Consider the following 23,167-nt stretch of genomic DNA (forward strand, 5'->3'; position numbering starts at 1 on the left):
CTTTCATTTAATAAATTAATGAGCCCCACCTCCCCCAGTGGCCATCCAACTCCAAAGTTCTTATAATTGCTTTTCCCTAAAACATCTGGGATTTTGCATCTGTTAGTACATTCCCTTCCACTGGCATCCCATTTTGCCATACCATTCCAGGGGCTATCAGTCCCCACTGTCACCGGAGATGGGGTTCTCATTACCAGAAGGCTGGTAGGTGATCCAACTTCAAAATTTCGTCTTAGAATCTTTTTCTAGGACTACTTTTTGTAGCAATCATATGGGTTGAATTCCTTAGGAAAACAGATTCTGAGATTTTGAGATTTGCATGTAGGTTTTTAATTAAGTGGTACTCTGGAGACCAACACCTGAGAGGGGTCAGGGAAGCAGGACTGGGCAGAGGTTGTACTGTGATGCAAGTGCACAGAGATCTGGGACAATCCATGAGTTGTGCCACGTAAGGCGAAATGGCTTAGCCTTTATAACTCTCCTAGATTTGTCCTTAGAGGTGGACTGCCCCAAGGAAGAAGAGTGACTTTGGGCAAAGTGGCTGTGTTTGGCTGAGGACAGTTGCTAGAGAGGACTCAGCTGAGAGCTGTCAGCTGTTGACACTCAAAGCAGCTACGGGAGTGAGTGTCTCAGTCCTGAAAGGTGGCACACCATAGCATCCACTACACCTGCATTTCCTGATTTTAAAAATGACACGGCCATCCACTGTCTAGTTTTTCCCACTCCTGACAGCAATCTTAATTTCCATCCAAGTCTTTTCCTTTTCTAATGGACCCATAAATCATAATCCAGGTACAGTACTGTCTTGGCAACATACTAAGTAGAGTTGTACTCAACTTTTGAAAGCCCTCTTTTAACATTGAAAAACGTCACAAATTTCCACATTATCGTACCATAATAGTAACTAAATGAATATCCATTAAAAAATAATAAAAGCTATTATAAATTTAGTAACTGGTGAGCACCCATGTATAATACAAAAAAATGTTATGTATTTATATAATGACATTTTTTGTTCTGGTGACAGAGACAGTACTTGGTGCACACATAAACTCACGAAATACCTGGATTAGGATGCTACCTATAGTTGTGTTCAAGAGTGGAACGGCCAGCTGAATGGAGCGGCAGGTGGAGGCTGAAATCCAACCCAACCTCTAATCACCAAGACTTTCACCCCATCGTAGGGCTGACTGTACTGAAGGAATGTGGGACTTTTTCTAAACCAGTTGCCCTAACAGGCTACCATTCAGGTCTCTTTTTTTCTACTTAGGATAAAGGCACCTCTATGCCAGCCTTGGGCCTGCCTCGTGACTAAGTACAAGCCTCCACTCCAGAGCCAGACAGTCCTAGATGTGGATTCTGGCTTTGCTGCTTACTTGCTGTTAACCTTATCCATCTAAGGCTGAGTCTCCTTTGTAAAATGGGATTATATCTCCCTCTGTGTGGTGTTCAGGTAGCAAATGAATGCCACCTACCTCCACAGATCTTTGTTTTTATCAACCTTATTTAGGTATAATTTACATAAAATGTACAAACATTAAATGTACGTTGTGATGAGTTTTGACAATGTAAACCAGTGACCAGATAGGTAAACTGTGTGCTTTTTATACTGTCCAGAGATTGTACCAGGCCCTGCCTGTGGGAGTTACAAAGTAAAACAAAGCACCCTTAATCTGGTTAACCCCTGGATTAGGTTAGGCCTGGGATGTATATATTCAGAGCCCCTACTTCCTCTGCATAACAAATCACACTGTCACTCTCCTGAGGGCAAGACCTTCCAGCTTGTTCTCTGCCGTATCCCCAGCACCTTGCAGTGTAGGTATGGGCACTCCATAAGCATTTGTTGAAAGACAAATGAACATGTAAAGTTAACAGTGAGTGTCACGATGAGTATGTGCCAAATAAAAGTCATTCATCCGGAGAAGACCCAGATCAACCCTGTGGGTTAGGGTAATTAGTAAAGGTCTGCAGCGAAGGCAGCATTTCAAAAGGCTCAGATTTCAATAATATTTAGGAAAACTCCAGAGTTAAGACAAGCAGTGGGTAAAGATTAAAAGGGTGGCCTCAAACACTTGCCTAGAGTACACATTGCATGTACCCTGGTGGCGTTAACATTATCAATCTTGTAACTTTTATTGAGCGTCTGCACCACCAAATTTCTGGGCAGGGCCCTGGGATTAGCTGACCATAGCTGCGCGGCAAGGCCCTCCCTCTCACCAACGGGCAAACACTAATAGAGATATAAGCCACATGCACCCAAAAGGGCAAGGAAAGGCATCTTCTTCCGACGTCTCCGCCCTTAAAGCACACACGATTTGCTCCGCGACGACCAAGCCGGAGGGAGAGGGCGGGGATCTTCACGGCGCCCTCTTCTGGCGAAGGATAGACTCAACCCTCCCCAATCCCCGCCCTTTGGGGTGAAGCAGGTTGCAGGCCGAATTGTGTCGCCGCAGAAATGTCAGTGACATGCCCATGACTGCCAATGAATTACAGGTTCTGCAGGCTCGTACCTACAAAAGAGAGTGGACCTCCACGATTCGAGGCCCACAAGCCCCTCCTCAACCGCCCTAGCGGGTCAGGGCTCCCGGAGCCCTCCCCGCCCCCGTCCGCTGAGCAGGCGGGTCCTCGGCCCCAGCCTCTCCTACAGACGGCAGCTCTCAAGTTCCCTTGCCCCGCAGCCTCTAGTCGGAGGGCTACGTCGGGACAGGATGGAGCTTTATTTACACCTCCGGACTCATTCCCATCCAGCCCCAGCATCCCCGAGAGTCCACGTGTCTCAGCTTAAACACCACAGAATAGGAGGATACGGCTCTCTTAAGGCGGGGCGCGCGCAGCAGGCCGGAAGTGACGTTTGACGTGCGGCGTGTTCCCGCCCTGCCTTTCGCCGCTGTCCGGTGGCGGGAACTCGGGCTGCTTGCTGACGGCGGCTACCGTAAGGGTTTCCCCCCGCCATTCTGGCGGCTCGGGGCTTCCTGGGCCTGAGAGTCTCCGTTTGGGGAACGGGGCTAAGACTTCGCGACCACCTCGCCCTTTCCCTGCTGCGGAAACCTCAGGAACGAGCCGGTGGCGTCCTAGCTCTCAAGACGTGCAGCTAAAAGGCCCAGGCAGTGCCCGGGGACACACGCGGGGAGCCGGGGAGAACAGGTGACCAGCCGGAGAAATTGCGAGGACTGCCTTCGCTTTCCTCTACTCCTGTGCCCTCGATGCCCCTGTGATGTCTTCCACCTCTTGCGCACTCCTTGGTCTACGGGTGGCTCAATCCAGCATCCTTCAGAGCCCTGCTTTGGGCGGTATTACTGTTTGGCAGCCTGTGGCAGGGACTGAGTAATCCAATAACGTTAAAAACCTTAGTTGTTTACAGATGTTAACAATTTATTTTATTTATTGATTATACCCATATGCCAAGCACAGAGCTGTGTGTTTGCACGATTCTTTTATTTGACCCAGTTGCCTTATGAAATGAGCCTTAGCTCATTTACAGAAGGCGAAACTGAGTCTGATAAGTGGTAATTCAGTCACCAAATCTTATGGAGCATCTATTCTGTGCCAGGCACTGGAGACACAGCAGTGAAAAAAATAGAATTGCCATTAATGCTGGGGATTTTCAGACAAACTATCCCTAAAAACAGCCTTTTGCTGCCTGCAGAACGTTTACCTGAATGTTAATAGTGCTTATCTTCTGGGTGAGATTTTGAATTTTTAAAACTCCTCATGCTTTTCCAAATTGTTTTGGTTTCTTCAAATGAGCATGCTATGAGAAAAACAGCTGTTTCCATTTTAACAACAGTGTCTTGCCTCCCCCCCCGCCCCCCCCCCCAAAAGCTTCTGTCTGAAGGCAGGCACGGGCTCTGCCCATAAAATAGGCTCTCCAGTGGCGCTTTAGGCCCAGGAGAAGTGGAGGTTCTCATTTTTGGTCCCAGTACTCCTCCTAATTGCTGAGTTCATTCCAGGGTCTGAGCTAGAATTAGGCCCATGACGGAAGAGACTGTTGAGACCCATGTACAGTTTGGCCATTAATACCATCATAGTTACCAAAAAGTTTGTTAAAGTTATAGAACTTTGTTCTATAAGTCCCTCACTATAAGTAGATTTGTAAAAAATATTTATTTATAGATTTTGGCTGTGCCGGGTCTTAGTTGCGGCACACAGGATCTTCGTTGCAGCACACAGGATCTTTAGCTTGTGGCATGCATGTGGGATCGAATTCCCCGACCAGGGTTCAAACCCGGGCCCCCTGCATTGGGAGCTCTGAGTCTTACCCACTGTGCCATCAGGGAAGTCCCTATAAGTAGATTTTAAGTTCCTTCAGCACTTTGGCCTTTTTTCTGTCCCTGTAGTCCTCAGTAGAATGCATTCAAAGGATGCTAGGTCATGGGGTGATGTCCTTCATTTAATATTTTTTGAATGTCTTTGCACAAGGTTAAGTGTGCTTTCAGGCTGTACTTCCTCATGATGGTTTCAAAAGAGCTTTTCCTTTTCTGTCTTGCACCTGGTCAGGGTGAAGTAACCATGCAGGCATTTCTAAAAGGCACATCTATCAGCAGTAAACCACCATTGACTAAGGATCGAGGAGTAGCTGCCACTGCCAGAAGTAGTGGAGAGAACAAGAAAGCTAAACCTGTTCCGTGGGTGGAAAAATAGTAAGAACGCTTTTGTTTTTGTTGAAATAGTTAATAAATTATCTCTCTGACCAGTTTTGATCACTTTTTTTTTTTTAATTTAAGAGGAGGATGATTTGCCTTGTTTAAATGTTGCCTTAAAAGTCACCCAATTATATAAGTCATAGAACCTTGGAACTGAAATGTACCTTAGAATAATCTAGTTGAATTCACGTATTTTCTGAATGAACTACAGCCTTCTCTGTAACTCAGGTCTATGGTTTTTGGGGCTGGGATACAGCAGTGAAGAAAACAGTTTCTATAAGCTCTTAGGAGTTCGACTTAAGTCCAAATAATCTGTTCCTCTTTTCATTACTGATAGCTGAAAATTGTTGAGTTTTTGTTTATACATTTTTGGCAAAAACAGCACCTGAAGTGGCTCTTTTTTTTTTTTTTTTTTTCCGGTATGCGGGCCTCTCACTGCTGTGGCCTCTCCCGTTGCGGAGCACAGGCTCCGGACACGCAGGCTCAGCGGCCATGGCTCACGGGCCCAGCCACTCCGTGGCACGTGGGATCTTCCCGAACCAGGGCACGAACCCACGTCCCCTGCATCGGCAGGCGGACTCCCAACCACTGCGCCACCAGGGAAGCCCCTGAAGTGGCTCTTAAATTTCAGTCAGCTAAGTGATATCATAACAAGTAGTTGGAACCCCTGGTGTACCCTCAGTTATTACCAAAGGATTACAGATTACTTATAAGGCAAGTAAGGCCCTCATAAGTTTTGTTTGGCACCAACAATGCTTTTAAAAATTGGAAATTTCACATAAAAGTCTAGAAACTTTTCATTAAATAAATTAGATAAGGGGAAAAATCTAGATTTTCAGACTCAGGAGACTAGGCAGCACTAGATGCAAGTTCTCACCTGAAAACACTTAGATGGATGTGTGTACTACTCATTTTGGAAAGGTATATATTCCTCACTTCACCATAGTCCCTACTAGTGTCTCTTGTCTTACACTCGAATTCTTCACTCTTGTTATCTGCCTGGACTCTGCAGGTATTTTAATATGAAACCCTGGTTTATAATATACACTGGTTTTCCAAGATAACATTATCTGACATAAAATATCTGCCCAGCGTTGGCCTGATTAGTTAGAAAAGTATAAATCAAAGAAAAACTTTTGTTTAGTTAGCTAAGCACAGAGCCTGACTTAGGGTTGGGAGTATAACTTCGTTTAACATCATTAGTTAACAATGTAAGACAAAAATTACACTCCATATTGGTTAAGCTTGTTATTTTGTTAACCCTCAATGAAGTGAATAGGTATGCATTTTTTGTGCAGTTAGGTGATAGGAGAAATTGGTATTAACCCATTAACAACATAGTAACATATATGTAATTTTGTTACCTATCTTGAGGTTGCTAAATAGGTCTCCCTTTTTAGTTTAGGGGCACGTTGTCAAAACATAATATTACTTTCTAGGCAAATGTTCATTTTACATTTTGAACCAGTTGGCATTTGTGATGTTATAAAATCCTTTTGCATAGTTTTTATAAGCACAACAGATATAAGCAATGCACCTGGAAAAGTGAAAAATTACTTCATTCCTCAGTATATATTTGCATAATGTAAATATAGGTGGGGTTTCCACATCCAATTATGAAAGTTTCTCATTTCATACTGATATGAGAGAGTTATCATTGATATTTTAGCAAAAGGAGAGACTTCTGTGGCTACTATAATACACTAAATAACTTCTCTCACTCTTTTTTCTCCAGTCGCCCAAAATATGTGGATGAAGTTGCTTTCCAGGAAGAAGTGGTTGCAGTGCTAAAAAAGTCTTTAGAAGGAGCTGATGTGAGTAGCAGATGCTGTCTAAAGTCATTGGGAGATTTAATTTATTCACCCTCTTCCTTTATAGCCTCCGGCCCCCTTTAAATACTATCCTGTATATACAGTAGGCCCTTGATTACTATTTGTACAATGGATGATTAGTTCAACAAATATTTGTTGAGCATCTTCTTTTCTGTTCTATGGCATTGTTATATGGTACTCAAGTGGAGATCATTGAGCAAGACAGGCTAGGTCCCTTTGCTCGTGAGCTTTTATTTTGGTGGGGAGAGACACAGAAGAATAAACACGTAAGCAAAATAAATTATAGAATTATAGATAATGATATAGGCACTATAAGGGAGAGTCAAAGATTCTTTGACCGTATGATTGCTCACTTAATTTTAGGATTTGGTTTGAACTACAATACAAAAAAAATGGAGTCTTTAGTTCTGCTTATGGCATCATGTCCCCTGCTGTGATATGTGGGATAAAATGTCATTGAGTGACTTGCATTTTAGATTAATTCAGAGACAAACCATATGAAGAATTAGCAATTTAAAATTGTATATGATAAAGTGTTTTAAGAACTTAGTGGAAGAAGGGAAACAGTTGCAGGTGAAAGTGGGATGTGGTTTTTACTTTATTCCCAAGATTTTCTTCCCTCCTCTCAACCTGGCTGCTTTGAATTAGAGGTTCCTTGGTTTTTGCTGCCATTGGTCTCTTCCTGGAATTACACTGCAACAGTATATATTTTGAAAGAAGTTATATTTATAAAACTGTTGAAAATCTTTTTCTTTACCAGTATTTTTTTGATTTGATCCAAATATCTTTAGCTTTTAATTTTATAATAGTATATAATTTAAATTGCATGGTAATATTTACACAGATTGCAGGACATGATGTATTTTTTTTTTTTTCGGTATGCGTGCCTCTCACTGTTGTGGCCTCTTCCGTTGCGGAGCACAGGCTCCGGACGCGCAGGCTCAGCGGCCATGGCTCACAGGCCCAGCCGCTCCGCGGCATGTGGGATCTTCCCGGACCGGGGCACGAACCCGTGTGCCCTGCATCGGCAGGCGGACTCTCAACCACTGCGCCACCAGGGAAGCCCCATGATGTATTTTAATTGCTGGGATTCTCAACTCTTTTGGCAAATGTAGTGGGATTATGATCCAGTTCTTTATACCATCTAATTTATGAGGCTGAACTAAGAACTTTCTTCTTTATCCACTTGTTTAATGATTTGTTTCTTTTCAGACTTAAGGTTTTTGAAACTTAAAGTTGAAGTAATTTTTTAACTCTAAAGAGTAAAGGAAAAAATTCATTCCTTCATTTATATTAAAGGGTTTTACAGTAGAATTATAAGAGATTTTTCAGAAATCGATTTTTAGAACTGCTAGTCTATGTACAGTTCTTAAATGCATATATATATATATATATATATATATATATACACATCAGACTGTTACATAATGTAGGGTTTAGTAATTTAACCATGTTTTAAAGGATTTAAATTATTGTAATAGTTGACTGGATGAATCATTACAACTACTGAGGTAGTTGGATCAAAATAAGTTACAACCTTAAAAATGAAGACGCCTAGGAGGTTTTGCTTTTGCTTTTGTTTTTAAATAGTGAATCTCATAGTTTGTATCTTAAGCTGTATGTTACCAGTGTAACAGTAATAGTCTTTTAACTAATACATTTATATGTTGGTTTATTTACTTGGTGCATACTGAGTACTGTAGGAGATGCTGAGAATATAGATGTGAATAGAACAAATAAGGTTCTTGACCTTCTCAAGCTTCTCATATAGTGAGGTGAATGGGTATTTTGCAATTAAACCTAACGGTTACATAAATAACAATAAATAATTGCAAATTACATCAAGTGCAACAAAGACCAGTGAGAGAATAACAGAGGAAACCCTCTTTAGATTGGGAGGTCAGGGAAGGCTTCTGACTTGTAATGCAGTAGGAGTCGCCAGACAGAAGAATGGAGTCATACCCCAGCTCATGGGGGACAGCATATGTGCAGGCCAGAAAGTGCTTAGCTGTTGAAGGCCATTGTAAGTTGGAACTTAGAAAGTGTGAGAGGTGGTGAGCAGATCATGGACATCCTTGTAGGTTATGGTAAGCAGGGTGATTTTTTTTGTCTGTTTTGTTTTTCTAAGTGGAGTATGAATACAGTGAATAGCTTTAAATAGCAAGCAGAGTGGCATCTGATTTGGGTGAAGAATGAATGGCTGGGAGCGGGGAAGGTTAGGCAAGAGTGGAAGCAAATAAACTATACTGCTTAGTTTCCTATGTGCAGTGATTTCCGTACATGAAAGAAATGTATAGTTTCATGGAGAAAGACAAATATATATCACTTATATTCGGAATCTAAAAGAAAATGCTACAAATGAACTTATTTACAAAACAGAATTAGTGAACAAACTTAATTGTTACCGGGGGGAAGCGGTGGTGGGGGGATAGATTGGGAGTTTAGGGTTGACATGTACACATTGCTATATTTAAAATAGATAACCAACAAGGACCTGCTATATAGCATAGGGAACTCTGCTCAATACTCTGTAATAACCTAAATGGGAAAAGAATTTGAAAAAGAATAGATATATGTATAACTGAATCACTCTGCTATACACCTGAAACACACAACATTGTAAATCAGCTGTACTCCAATATGAAATAAAATTAAAACAAAAAAAGAATGTACAGTTTAATTACAGTGCTCATTAGAATTTAGTACATTTGTTAATCTGTACCACAGATCAGTTGCCTATTTGATAGGCGCCAAGCCAGCTAGACTTAAGGTATAAAAGAAGATAACTAGTTATTTAATCTTATCCTGTCTTCCACTGATGAAATCTCCCTGATACATGCGGGTATCCCTACAGGCAGGGTATGTAATCATGATGTGGACCATGGCCTGGCACTTAAAAGATGCTTGTTTTTTTTTAATATTTCTGTTCTTGGAACTTTAGCTCATGCAAAGCCCCAGTATGCCATTTTCATTCCTTTTTCCTCAGTATTGGCCCAATCCAATTTGGTCTGTGTTCCTTTTGAAGCAACTGACATCTTTATAAAATATAACATCTTGCCCAGTCCTGAGCCTAGGTGTGGGACAGGGAACTGACAGAAGCCTAGTATTCCCTTCAGAAATAAGAGGTTTTTAATTCCAGCTTTGAAAATCCCACCTAAGTATTAGATTAGGTGTAGAACAATCATAAATATTGATTCAGCTTAAGATATTAGAAAGATCTCTTAGGGAAAAATGATGGTGTTTGTGAAAAAGCAGGATTTAGTACTGTTATTACTATGATACCAGTTATATTAAGAAATCCTTGTATTCAGATATATATGCCCTATTAGGGAAGTCATTGCACTGTTCCATAGACATTTTCAGTCACTTTCACCTATTTGTGCCAGAATACAATTTTTAAAAAAATAAAATTTAACTTCTACAGCTCCCTAATCTCTTGTTTTACGGCCCACCTGGAACTGGAAAAACATCCACTATTTTGGCAGCAGCTAGGGAACTCTTTGGGTAAGTTGAAATCTCTCTCTCTCTCTCTCTTTTTTAAAGACTTGACGCTAAGAATCTCTGGTACTGCTTTTCATTCTCTAAAACTTTGCATTTGGTTTTTCTGAGGTTGTTGGGTTTATTTTTGTTCTGAATTTTTTAATAATCCAGCTGACCCATTTCCAGTTCCTCCCCTCCAATAAATTAGCTTGCCTGTATCTTTTGTAACCTTTATTCTGAACCGTGTTCAAATGTTTGAGTGTACTACAAGGAGCCTTGTGATTTTTTTCATCACTTTAGCTCTTTCATTATGATTTTGGAAACCAGAAGACCCTATCTCCAGTCATGCTGATAGTTTCATGACTTTTAGTGGTCGTGTTCACATCTGTCATAGAATTTGCTATTTGATGCTACTGATGCGCACCACCCCTTCTTGAGTTCCTTCTTGCTCTGGACTTGCCAGGGCCTGCCTCTTGAGTGGCTGGGCCAGCTCCTTGCCCTCAAGTATCCTGAGTATAAGAGTGTGTGGTAGTTGAGGCAGTATGATTCCAGGTACAGCAGAAAATCTCTATGAGCCACCTTCTTATTCAGTCCTAGACTGACTGTCTCAGCTTAGCCAACTGTTGTAGTAGAGGAGCCCTTTACCTAAGGTTAAAAGACACGTATCAGCCATGTCTGATATCTATGCAACATGCACCAACATAATAAAGGCTATCTTTAATTAATCCAGAATTTTAATATCAGGCATATGGCCTAAGGGTACATCTGAAATCCTACACATGAAGATAATTAGATGCCTCTGAAACCACCAAATATATAAGGATAATCAGTTCTGTTGAAATGTGAAGGAGGACAAAAGGGGAAGCTGCTCTGAACTGAGGATTTTATTTGACAGCAACTTTCATTTTCCCAAGGAAATTTTAAGAGAGCTTTTTTGATTATTCTACAACTCAATCAGTTAGATCCAGTCTGAATCATCCTTAGCGATGTAGTCATCATGAAACTGTTAAGTATAGTTTATTATTGGTTGTTCTACAGTAGGTTAGTCCAAATTATATAACTTGTAAAATATTTTTTTTAAATGTTTGTCTTGATAGACCTAAAAGGACTTAACTATAAATTCCACATTTAATAGTATATGTGGTTTTAAAATAGAAAATACATGCACAGAGCTTTCTAGATGTTTATGCCCATAGAAAAATGCGTAGGGTATCATGCTATTGAGGAAAAATAAAGACGAAATCCCAACTCTTTTTTTTCTATTAAAAAAAATATACACATATATATAGAAAAATAACTAGAAGGAAGTCTTCAAAACAGGGTTTGGCAGTGTGTGCCAGGTATTTTTATTTTCTTTTGTGTTCTCAGATTTTCCTACAGTTACTTTTAATAATTTTTTTTAAAAAACTCACTTAAAAATTAACTGTTCATTTTTGATCCAGTAATTTTCCTTACAGCAAACTACTTTATGGAAATAATTCAAAATATGCTACATTGCAGCATTATTTAAAATTGTAACATATTTAAAACTATCTAAATGTCTAATAACAGAAGTATGTTAAGTAAATTAAATGATGGTACAATCTTAGGTTAGAAAGTTATATAGCTATTAAAATGGTTTTTACAGTGTTTATCATGACATGGCAAGATGCTTATGATACAGTCCAAAGTGGAAAATTGACTTAAAATTTAGTACATTATCATCTATTTTTTTAAATGCATGGAAAAAAGCCAGAATGTTAACTGTATGCCTTTGCAAAAGAGAAAATACAGAATGAATTGTATACCTTCTATTCATATTGTTTACTAGGTGTATTTTAAACTACTGAAAAATGTACAAATGTTAAAATATGGTATAAACCTGGGTTACTTATATGCTCTATGATGTTTCATAATTTTTTTTCATTTTGACATAGGCCTGAACTTTTTCGATTAAGAGTTCTTGAGTTAAATGCATCTGATGAACGTGGAATACAAGTAGTTAGAGAGAAAGTGAAGAATTTTGCCCAATTAACTGTGACAGGAAGCCGTTCAGAGTAAGTAAGCTCACCTTCCCTTCTCTATGCCATGTCATTGTATTTGTTTAAAAAACATGTTTCTGCCAGATTTTCAACTTCTTTTTCATGTTATATTGTATTTTTATCTAAATTATTTAAACCTAGAAATGACCTTTCCATTATGGTAACTAATTTTAAGTTATTTAGCTGTCAAGGGGTTTTAATCGATATTTGTCTAAGGAGTATTTATTAATCAAATGTGATGGTTTGGTTGTACACTCATAATAAAAATCCTGATTTTTGCTATTATGTTATTTTTTTAAAGTCCTATCATATATCTTAAGCTTCAGTGTATATTTCATAGTTGGTGACAATGTAAAACCTTGTCCAAACTGGGACACATTGAGTGAAAAAGGAGTTGTTACTAATAATAATTCAATAGGGGTGTTTACGCAACTGTGTATATTCCTTAGGTTGCAAAATTCCAAGGTTAAATTTTTGGTACCTGGCATATATTTAAATTTATATCAGAGCACACTTAGGAATTTGTAGAAAGTGAATAACACAATTTTTGATATCCACCTTGGATTGACAATGTATATAAATCACATACATGATAAGGGACTTAGATCAAGAATAAAGAACCCTTACGGGGCTTCCCTGGTGGCGCAGTGGTTGAGAGTCCGCCTGCTGATGCAGGGGACACGGGTTCGTGCCCCGGTCCGGGAGGATCCCACATGCCGCGGAGCGGCTGGGCCCGTGAGCCATGGCCGCTGAGCCTGTGCGTCCGGAGCCTGTGCTCCGCAACCGGAGAGGCCACGACAGTGAGAGGCCCGCGTACCGCAAAAAAAAAAAAAAAAAAAAAAAGAAAAGAACCCTTACAACTCAATAATAAAAAGACAACCCAATTTAAAAATGGGCAAAGGATCTGAATAGACACTACTCTAAGGAAAATACACAAATGGTCAATAAGCATATCAAAACATGCTCATCAACGTCATGAGCCATTAGAGAAATGCAAATCAAACCCATGATGAAATACCACTTTACACCCACTAGGATGGCTGTAATCAAAAAGACAGAAAATAACAAGTATTAGCAAGGATGTGGAGAAATTGGAACCCTTATACATTGCTGGTTGGAATGTAAAATGGTGCAGCCATCTTGAAAACAGTTTGGCAGTTCTCCTATGAGTTACCATATGACCCAGCAATTCCAGTCCTAGAATATATACTGACAAGAAATGAAAACATATACACATATACACAAATGTTCATATCAGCATTATTCACAGTAGTCAAAACATGGAAGCAACCCAGTATCCAACTAAAGAATGGATGAATGAAACGTAGTATATCCATCCATTTGCCATAGTATTTGACAATAAAAAGAAATGAAGTAATGATATACAACAACATGGATGAACCTCGAAAACATTAAGCGAAAGAAGCCAATCACAAAAGACAATGTATTAAGTTGACAACATGTGGTTCCATTTATATGAAGTGTCCAGAATAGACAAATCTGTGGAAACAGAAAGTAGAGATTCCTGATTGCCTATGGCTGGGACAGTTGGGAGAGAAAAAAATGACTCCTAAGGGTCACAGGGTTTCCTTTTGGGGTGATGAGAATGTTCCAAAATTAGATTGTGATAATGATGTGTGAATTATAACTCCTTTGTGTTTCTCTGAATCAGTGGGAAGCCATGTCCTCCTTTTAAAATTGTGATCCTGGATGAAGCAGATTCTATGACCTCAGCTGCTCAGGCAGCTTTAAGACGTACCATGGAGAAAGAGTCTAAAACCACCCGATTCTGTCTCATCTGTAACTATGTCAGTCGGTATGTGTAATGCCCTCAAGGTGGATGCAAGGCAGCCTTATTTTGATAGACCCAAATAGGGAGAGAAAAAATTTAAATGTTTCAAGGCTACATTAGTTTCTCCATCACATCTTTTTTTTTTTTTAACATCTTTATTGGGGTAAAATTGCTTTACAAAGGTGTGTTAGTTTTTGCTTTGTAACAAAGTGAATCAGTTATCTCCATCAAATCTTGATTTGTTCTTGACAAAAATGAGTTCTTCTGGGGAGTTTCTTCTTTAGCCGCTGATTTGTTTTTTCCAATATTTTACAGAATAATTGAACCTCTGACCTCTAGATGTTCTAAATTCCGCTTCAAACCTCTGTCAGATAAAATTCAAGAGCAGCGATTACTAGACATCGCTGATAAAGAACATATCAAAATTAGCAATGAGGTAATCACTGTTATTACTATTGTAAATTACTAATTCCTTTGATGAATGCCTATGAAGAGGCACTTCCTGAAAGTCAAATTTGTGTTGCTTCAATTTCTGATGCCGATTCTTCAGGCAAAGTTAAGCTAAATAAACAATGTCTAGGAATTACTGGTTCAGCCTTTCTGTTGCTACTAGAAGTTTATTATCTGTCAATACTTCAGAGACCGAAAGCTGAGGCAGATTTCATGTTAGGATGCAAATTCTGCGACAGCCAATCTCTGCATGACAGCGTACTCCACTTGTCATTATACCCATACTCCACTGCAAGGACTAATTTGGTATGATGAAATTCTGGCAGTAATAGAATGTATAGGCCCTTATTCATTATAACAGAACTTAACTGTAATTGGAATTCTCCTTGCTGTATGTAATCATGGCTGTCTCCATGAATTCTGCTGCTATAGAACTGACATTTCTTCAAAAATGGAAATAGATTTTGTTTTTCCCCCAGTACATCCTTAACTGGCCATTAACAGGTTAAAGAACTTTTTTCTCTTCAGGGACTAGCTCATCTTGTTAAAGTGTCAGAAGGAGACTTAAGGAAAGCCATTACATTTCTTCAAAGTGCTACTCGATTAACAGGTGGAAAGGAGGTCACAGAAAAGGTGATCACAGACATTGCTGGGGTAAGAGCACTGGATATTCTGAAATTTTTAGTTTGCTTTTAGAAAATTTTTAATTTTTATATATATATGGAGTGCTTATTATGTGCTTAGTCCCATTCAGGCTGCTGTTAACAAATGCCATAGGCTGAGTGGCTTATAAACAAAAATCAGTTCCAGAGGCTGGGAATCCAAGATCAAGGTGCCCACAGATTGAGTGCCTGAGGACACACTTCCTAGTTGAGTAGACTCCTAGTTCACGGATGGCCTTAACCTCTCTGCACCATCCTGTGGCAAAAAGCAGCTTTCTGAGCTTTTTAGGAGCACTAATCCCATTCATGAGGGTTCCACTCTCCTATCACCTGCCAAAGGTGCCACCTCCAAATACATTAGGGATTTTTAACATGAATTTTGAGGGAATATAAACATTTGTACCATTCTGGGAGTTAGCAGAATGCTGCAGGCAGGCAGGGATGTGGCAGATGTCAGATATGTTAACAGATATCCCTTTTCTTATAAAGGAAAAAGGGTCATATCCAACTTATAATTAAATCATTAAAGCAATTCTCTTGTGCCACACCCTTGTCTTCAGGTTTCATTTTGTATTGTAATGAAACATAAACCAACCCATCTCTGCATTTTATTAGTGGCATCTTAGAAACAGGATGTTTCCAGAGTTTGTTTCAGGTCCAGTAGCTTTCTCCATCACCTGTCTGGAGACCAGATGAGCATAAGGGTTAAAGCTGACCCTTTGTCAGTTCTTTGCCCTCCCAACTCCGTATGTATGGATTCAGTTTATCAGGTAGCAGTTCCACGCTTGAAGTGGCACATGTCCTAGCATAGAAAACCAGGGAGTTTGCACAGGCTTGGCAGAGAAACAAGTCAACCATCTTCACCCAGAAACTTTATGCTTTATTTTTAATTAATTCATTCTTTAATTATTTTAGGTAATACCAGCTGAAACAATTGATGGAGTATTTGCTGCATGTCAGAGTGGCTCTTTTGACAAACTAGAAGCTGTGGTAAAGGTAAAGACACTTTAACTAAACTGGTGGGGAGGCATGGAAATCATACCAAAATCATTTTCTTTTTCTGCTACAGGACTTAATAGATGAGGGTCATGCAGCAACTCAGCTTGTAAATCAACTTCATGATGGGGTTGTAGAAAATGATAACCTTTCTGATAAACAGAAATCTGTTATTACAGAAAAACTTGCTGTAAGTAGGCATCTTCTACATTTCAGCACAGCATACACACCTGAAAGGGAAATTACTTACTAATCTTTCATTTTCTTGTAGGAAGTTGATAAATGTTTAGCAGATGGTGCTGATGAACATCTACAGCTGATCGGCCTCTGCGCAACTGTCATGCAGCAGTTAACTCAGAATTGTTAAAACATATTCAGCATGTATTTTTGTGAACGATTTAAAATAAAATGACTAAAGCACCTTTAAAGTGAATATACAATTTATTTAACATTCAAACTTCATTAAGACATGTGCAATATGGCAATTTTACTGGGGTAAACGTTTAACCCTATCTAGGATGATTGCTTGCTGGGGCTTAGCAACAGGGTCCAGTTCACACTTAGCACTAATTAAATACTTTATTGAATAAATATAATACCAAACAAAATGCATTCAAATGCTTTCTAAAAAAATCAATTTTAAGGGCCTTTCTATTCAGGCTAATGACAAACACAATAAAGGTAGATATGCTAGTTTAACATAATTGGCTGATTTTATACAGCACTTATATCTTTTAGTCCACAAGTATATTATTAAATGATAGAGAACATCTAATACAACCATTTCTACAGAACTAGGAAATAAATTTCTAAGAAAGAAAGATTTTACAGACCCCATCTTTTATACCCACCCCAACAGTCTAACTCTAAAGAGGATAAAGCCAACGACTTTCCTCACAAGAGCTCACGACTAATGTCGCTTTGCTATCAAAATCTGTATTTCTGATCCGTTATGAGCATTGAGACAAGATTCAAATATTCCCAAAGAAAGAAGCACAATGCACGTTGTGATCGCCTATTCAGCAACAGCGAGCACTGCATTCCAAACTATCTCATCCCAGGAATTAAATAAGGTCAGCCACATTCATTGGCATTTCCTCCACTGTAGTATTGTAGAAAGTCTCAATGTCACGAAGAATCCTCTTGTCTTCTTCAGTAACAAAGTTTATAGCCACACCTTTCCTCCCAAATCGACCCCCTCTGCCAATTCTGTGTAAGAAAAAGAAATCAGCAATTAGAATATACTACTTCACATGCTGCATGAACTACTGAACATGATGATCCACTTGTTAACCAGCAGCTGCTGTTTACTTATCAAGGTTATAGTTCGTGCTTCTAATTGGAGCACTAGCTGCTAATCAATATCTAGAGAAAAAAATCTTCCTTTGCAGTTAGTGCCAAAAGGATTCAAGGCTTGTCTGGCTGCAAAATGAGATTTTATCAAGTATCTTGAGCATTATTATTTTTTTTTTTTTTAAAGCAGATGACAGTATTGTGTTTGGGGTAGTGAATTTAAAGCCCATACCAAAGTGGGCCAGCCAAGAGCAGATGTCAGCCTGGGACAGATGTAAAACACCAGGGATAAAACAAAAAGAACAGTTATGTAATCCATTTCGACGCACTTCTGGAACTGTAAACTGCAAATACAAATGCTGCAAGGTTAACTATTGTCTAAAACTTACAACTTTTTCCAGTGGGAAAACAAATATTTGGTATGGTGACCCAAACTTATCACTGCTTTTTTGCTCAGTTTCACACGTTATAACTGAAATTACTCAAACGTGTTTACCTCCAAAAACAGCTTTCTAACCTTCCTGATAGAAACCAGACAATACAAACCACCTAATAGGCTAGTATACAAAATGCCTTGGCTGGAGCATCTTAAAATATCAAATAATCATGACAAAAGAAAAACAAATATAAATACCGACTCGCTCTTTATTCAAACAGTGTGCTGTTTCGCTTATGATTCCACGTCCTAAATTACGTCAACGCCGTTTCTGAGCGCCATCTCGTCATCAACTGCTGCTATCGACCCCTGTATTTTTTAAAAAGTCTTTTTTTACATCATATAACAAAGTACAATTCAATTTATTTAGGGATAAAGCCACTATAACTAAACCAGGGACTGCTCAAATTGCTACCAGATGACACCAAGAAAATCCCAACTATAGAGGAATCACCAAGAAAGCGCATGGACACGGACACGAGCATCACTAAAAAATACAGCTCAAAAATAAGCTAAGACCAACCGATCTAAAACAACCTTATCTGTATGTACAGAGTCCACAATTTGGGCAACATTCACAACTGTTTTCCCACTGTGTATGACCAATCTTCCCAAGTACAATTTTAATTACACCCTACCAAGTTACTATGTCATATTACTCAATTCCCTGATTTGAGGTTACCTTTCAGACAAATCAGTCAGTAGAAAAGCAAAATATGAATTTTACCAGTACAGTAAAGTCAAGATGCCATCTACTTACCTGTGAATATAGTTTTCACGATTGGTAGGTAGATCATAGTTTATAACCAATGACACTTGTTGCACATCAATCCCACGAGCCTGAAATACAATGACGATGTTCAAATTCTAATTGAAATACTAGACACCTATGTAATGTAGGCCACAAAATAGTAATGAACTATACTAAGTGGTATAGCTCACTGTGGAGTGTGGTCTTTTCTTTATTCTCCCAAATAGCCTAGAATTGGTAAAGGTTATTAAAAAACCTTCCCCCCAAACAAACTTTTGGTGAATTAAAAAGAGCAGTGAAAGACTTACCAACAAGTCAGTAGTGATCAGAACACGGCTTGACCCTGATCGGAATTCCCTCATGATAACATCTCTTTCCTTCTGGTCCATGTCACCATGCTGCAAAGGAACAAACCTATTAATTCAAGAATCACCAATCAAATCAACATTTAACCTTATCAACATGTATGAGACCAAGCGTCCCTGGCTGCTACAGGGGTACAGCAGACAGGTATAGTTAAGAAACAACTTTATTTTGAGCAGGGGGAACGACAACACAGCACTTAGCAGCTATATTGTAGTCTAAATCCTGCTTTAATGAAGGTAGACTTAAGTTACCATTACTAGGTTAGAATACCTCTTACCAGAGCAGAAACTGTGAAATCCCTGGCATGCATTTTCTCAGTGAGCCAGTCCACCTTACGCCTTGTATTGAGAAAAATAACAGCCTGTGTAATCGTCAGTGTCTCATACAAGTCACAAAGTGTATCCAACTTCCATTCCTACAGTATTGCAAAGAGAAAGTTAACAGTAATTAACATGATTGTTTCCAACTTACATTCATTAGAAACTCATTATTAGATTGGTCTGAAGACATATTGCACCAAATCTTAAGACAAAGGACATTGGACATTAAGAAAGAGGTCCACCCCAGTCTTTTACAACCTAGTGCAGTTACTCTTCTTCTTGTGTGTACTCTGCTAGCATTATTACAAAAACCAAGATGTGATCCTAGTTTCTGTAATTTTAGCACAGTGCTTATTCAAGAAGGTAAAAAAAAACCTGGCTACATTTTTATGTTTGACAATTAGACAAATTACCTCTCTTTCAACATTAATATAAAACTGTTTAATTCCTTCAAGGGTCAATTCTTCCTTTTTCACCAGAATTCGAATGGGATCTCTCATGAATTTTTTGGTCACTTCCAACACATCCGTTGGCATTGTGGCAGAAAGCAACACCACCTTAAAAAAAAAAAATTCATTATGCTGTCACACGTCACCCAAGTAGTTAGCACAACTTGGCACAATACTCGATGAAAAAAAATCTTTGAGACCAAGCATCTCTGTCTGAGCATGGAATTGTGAGAGCGTTATGCATCAGTTGCTTTTGCTTTCAGGGGGAATGACAACAGAACACTTCAGTTATGTTGTAATAATACCTGCATTAAACCTAACCTCCAGCTATTTTAAGAGTGGGAGTGAAATAAAGCTCACCTGAATACTTGTATTTAATTTTTGGAAAATCTCATAGATTTGATCCTTAAACCCTCGGCTCAGCATTTCATCTGCTTCATCCAAAACAAACATTTTGATCCATTTTGGAGCTGTTTAAAATAAAGTCATACTATCATCTCTAGGTTTTCAGGCATGCTATTTACTTTATTTATAATAGTAAAACCAAACTATATTCGACAAGCAATACTTACAAAGGTATCTTCTGTTTAACATATCAAACACTCTCCCTGGTGTACCAACAACAATATGTGGTGCTTCAGCCTGAAGTTTTTGCATTTCATTTCGAACATTGGTTCCACCAATGCAGGCATGACAAGTTGCTCCCATATAGTCTCCAAGTGCCAGAATTACCTTTTGGATCTGAAAGCCAAAAGCCTGATTATTATCCAGCAGAATTACTAGTTCTGTGACTTAACTTCCAAAGCATAATGGCAAATATCTGGTCTACAAACAGCTTTAATGCATGCAGAGCACTTAACTACTTCCGAGCTTAAAATGCAGACCAATCTAAATGCCTCAAGATAAACTTCCCTGAAAACATCTTGTGCCTTGTCAAACTTGAGATCCTGTTGCCCCAGGTACCAGCTACGTAACTAAAAACATTTCCTACTGTTATTCTTCATTGTGTATTAAAGTGTAAACCATGGTAAAACAATAATTTTTCCCGTAGCACTGCGATGTAATCTTGGCTTTAATAAACCCTACAGATGTATTAGCAAGGTTTTACTTCAAACCAATATGGCAGTGAGCTCTGAAAACACAGCATGCAACAGATACATCACAAACTACTAAGACAGTCAAATAACATGTCACTGTAGTTTTCATGTTGCACAACTGCATTCAAACTTGAAAATGAGAACAGGTCTAGTCCACCCTGAACAAAAACTTGTTTCTCAATCTGTCACACAACCCTGCAAACCATACCTGCACACCCAGTTCCCGTTTGACTGTTTAGCTTTCAACAGAAACTCCCTGCATGCACACAGTTAAAAGGAGGGCTCTGTAGGACAAATTTATACTAAGCTTTAAATTCTTCACAATTGTGAAACCTGAAACCTGTACAACACGCAAGCAGTTTTTTTGAACTACACTATCAATACCTGTTGAGCCAGTTCTCTGGTGGGGGCCAATACTAGTGCTTGGGTCTCCTTGAACTCAATCTCCAACTGTTGCAGGATGGAAATAGCAAATGTGGCTGTCTTGCCAGTACCTGACTGAGCTTGAGCAATCACATCATACCCTAAAAAAAGTAGGATACACATTTACCGATCCCACATCAAACCGCCACTTCTAGTTTACACCACGTATTCCATTTGCAACACGAATTATGCCCAAATAATCAAGTGATCAGCAATGAGTATTCTCTTCATTTCAGGTCAGTCCCGAAAGATGATTGCCATCATTTCACTTTAAGGAATACAAATAGGTGCTAGTCCCCCAGAAGGTAATTTTCCCATATTAAAGAGAAAAAGGTGCAGGTCCTATGCAGAACAGGGAATTCATTTTTAAGAAGCGCCAACGAGTTCTTTTACCTTTAATACACGGGATAATAGCTCTCTGCTGAATAGCTGATGGCTTCTCAAAACCATAAGCATAGATGCCTCGAAGAAGAGACTCCTTTAAATTCATATCATCAAAGTTATCAACAATCTCATTCCAGTTACTCTGAAAAGTTAAAAAAAAAAAAAAGGAATAAACGGATGAACAAACTCACCTTTCCAAAGTTCCAAATTCCACACCCATTTCTTACCTCGATGACACCATCGGGCTCCATTCCCTCGGGGCCGCCATGTTCTCTGCTGACAAAAATACTGCTGTTAGGAGAACGTCCCTTCCCCAAACCCCTGCAACTGCACACTGAGGGGAAGAGAAGCCCTTTCTCATCCGGTCGCTCTCCCCCGCACGTGTACACTTCCCAAACGAGCAAAGGCAGCTGGTGCCGCAGGGCACACGATGTACCGCGCGGCCGCTCAAAGGTTAGGAACCGGGGACGCCCGGAAAGGCCCCACGGACGCCGGCCCTTCCCCCCAGGCCTGAGCGCCAGGCGCTCCCCTCTCGGCGGTGCACCGTCTCGCGAGAGCTCCACGCGCCGAGCTCCGCCCCTAACAATGCGCAAGCCGTAGTGATTGACGCGGGCCTAGGCCCGGCGAGGCCTTGCCAACGGCTCGCCGGGGCCCCTTTGCCGGCCCGGCCCCATCCGGCCTCCGGCCGCCGCTGCCGTCCTGCCCCCACCCAACCTACTGCCGAGCGCTCCCAAACCGCGCCGCTGGCCGCGAATAGAGCTTTAGACAGCCCAGTTACACCGTACCGACTGCGGACTGCGCCACGGCTGCCAATAAATGCCGGGCTCCGTATGGGCAGGGGAAACGGCCGCGATTTCAAGGCGTCTTCGGCAAAACACACTCTTTCACCACCTCGTTTTCTTACCCGTCTCCCCACAATCCGGGCCCTATTATGGAAGCTTCTCGACAAAACACAGGAGTACTGTACCCCAAAGCCACGCCTATGAACCCGGGGCTCCCTGCCTCCTCTCCATCTATTACAACCTCCTCCAGCGCCTTAGGACCTGTGCCACAGAGCACCACCACCACCGAGGAAGCGGCATACCTGTTATAATCCGCGGAGCTACCAGACATGATCCGAGGAACCACTCAGTGCCTGACTGGAAAGGCAGAAGGGCCGCACCACCCGTTTTTTATAGGCTCGCGGCCGGGACCCGTTTTCTGCGGAGGAATTTTCCCGTCGTTCTTCGACCAGCCACAAAATTGTGATCCTGGGGTGCTTATCTCAGAAAATATCCTAAGCAAATCGGTGGGAAAACCCAAATTTAGTTATTTGCCGATCTTACGGCGTTGCTGAACATCCCAAGACCCTGGCGGGGGATGTTGGGACTCTTTGCTCTGCGGCGGAAGAATATTGCAGCAAGCGGTAGAAGACCCGCTTTCCCCGCCCGCCCTGCTCCTACGGGGTTTCCGCGTCCCCGAAGCAGAGGCGGCCGGGCCGCCGGGCTGGACCGGGAGGCGGAAGGCTGGGGCGCGCCGGACGGTTGGCAGCTCCGGCTTTTCCGCCGGACAGTGGGACCAGGCTCGCCGGTTCCTCAGTGCTCGGTGCCGGAGGGGCAGGCACGTCCATACTCTGCACTGGAGGGGAATCGGGCTGTTCCGCTCGTTCCCACCGCTACTTAACTTGACGGTAAAGAGCCGCCTGGCCTTTGGCCCGAGCGTTTAACATCCTTCAGACCTTGACAGTGAAACTCCTGCTACGGAAAATGTCGGCTGCCCAGCCAGCCCCAGAA

General features: G+C 40.6%; 2 protein-coding genes across 6 annotated transcripts; one reads left to right on the forward strand and one right to left on the reverse strand.

Moving 5' to 3' along the window:
• The first annotated feature begins 3,009 nt into the window (after positions 1 to 3,009).
• On the forward strand, positions 3,010 to 16,271 carry RFC4 (replication factor C subunit 4). Its single transcript, XM_082839866.1, has 11 exons — positions 3,010 to 3,144; positions 4,498 to 4,640; positions 6,379 to 6,457; positions 9,900 to 9,979; positions 11,872 to 11,991; positions 13,649 to 13,792; positions 14,084 to 14,204; positions 14,747 to 14,872; positions 15,796 to 15,876; positions 15,950 to 16,066; positions 16,148 to 16,271. The coding sequence occupies exons 2-11, from the start codon at positions 4,510 to 4,512 to the stop codon at positions 16,241 to 16,243; spliced, it is 1,095 nt and encodes a 364-aa protein (XP_082695992.1). The 5' UTR covers positions 3,010 to 3,144; positions 4,498 to 4,509; the 3' UTR covers positions 16,244 to 16,271.
• Positions 16,272 to 16,348: 77 nt separating this feature from the next.
• On the reverse strand, positions 16,349 to 22,542 carry EIF4A2 (eukaryotic translation initiation factor 4A2). Of its 5 annotated transcripts, none has more exons than XR_014326227.1 (12): positions 22,480 to 22,531; positions 21,623 to 21,671; positions 21,405 to 21,537; positions 20,973 to 21,112; positions 20,064 to 20,232; positions 19,852 to 19,961; positions 19,456 to 19,599; positions 19,000 to 19,137; positions 18,665 to 18,754; positions 18,366 to 18,445; positions 17,808 to 17,914; positions 16,949 to 17,085 (listed from the first exon to the last, which is right to left on the reverse strand). XR_014326227.1 is itself a non-coding variant. In XM_082839863.1 (11 exons), exons 1-11 carry the CDS (start codon positions 22,506 to 22,508, stop codon positions 16,941 to 16,943), a joined length of 1,227 nt encoding a protein of 408 aa, XP_082695989.1. In that variant the 5' UTR covers positions 22,509 to 22,531; the 3' UTR covers positions 16,350 to 16,940. The 5 variants fall into 5 exon arrangements, 3 of the variants coding, with proteins under 3 accessions (XP_082695991.1, XP_082695989.1, XP_082695990.1); XR_014326228.1 differs by having other exon boundaries at positions 16,966 to 17,085; positions 17,804 to 17,914; XM_082839863.1 differs by lacking the exon at positions 17,808 to 17,914 and having other exon boundaries at positions 16,350 to 17,085.
• Between the last annotated feature and the right edge of the window lie 625 nt (positions 22,543 to 23,167).

This window comes from Leucopleurus acutus (assembly GCF_964270905.1).
Source record: "Leucopleurus acutus genome assembly, chromosome: 5".
NCBI classification, from domain to species: domain Eukaryota; kingdom Metazoa; phylum Chordata; class Mammalia; order Artiodactyla; family Delphinidae; genus Leucopleurus; species Leucopleurus acutus.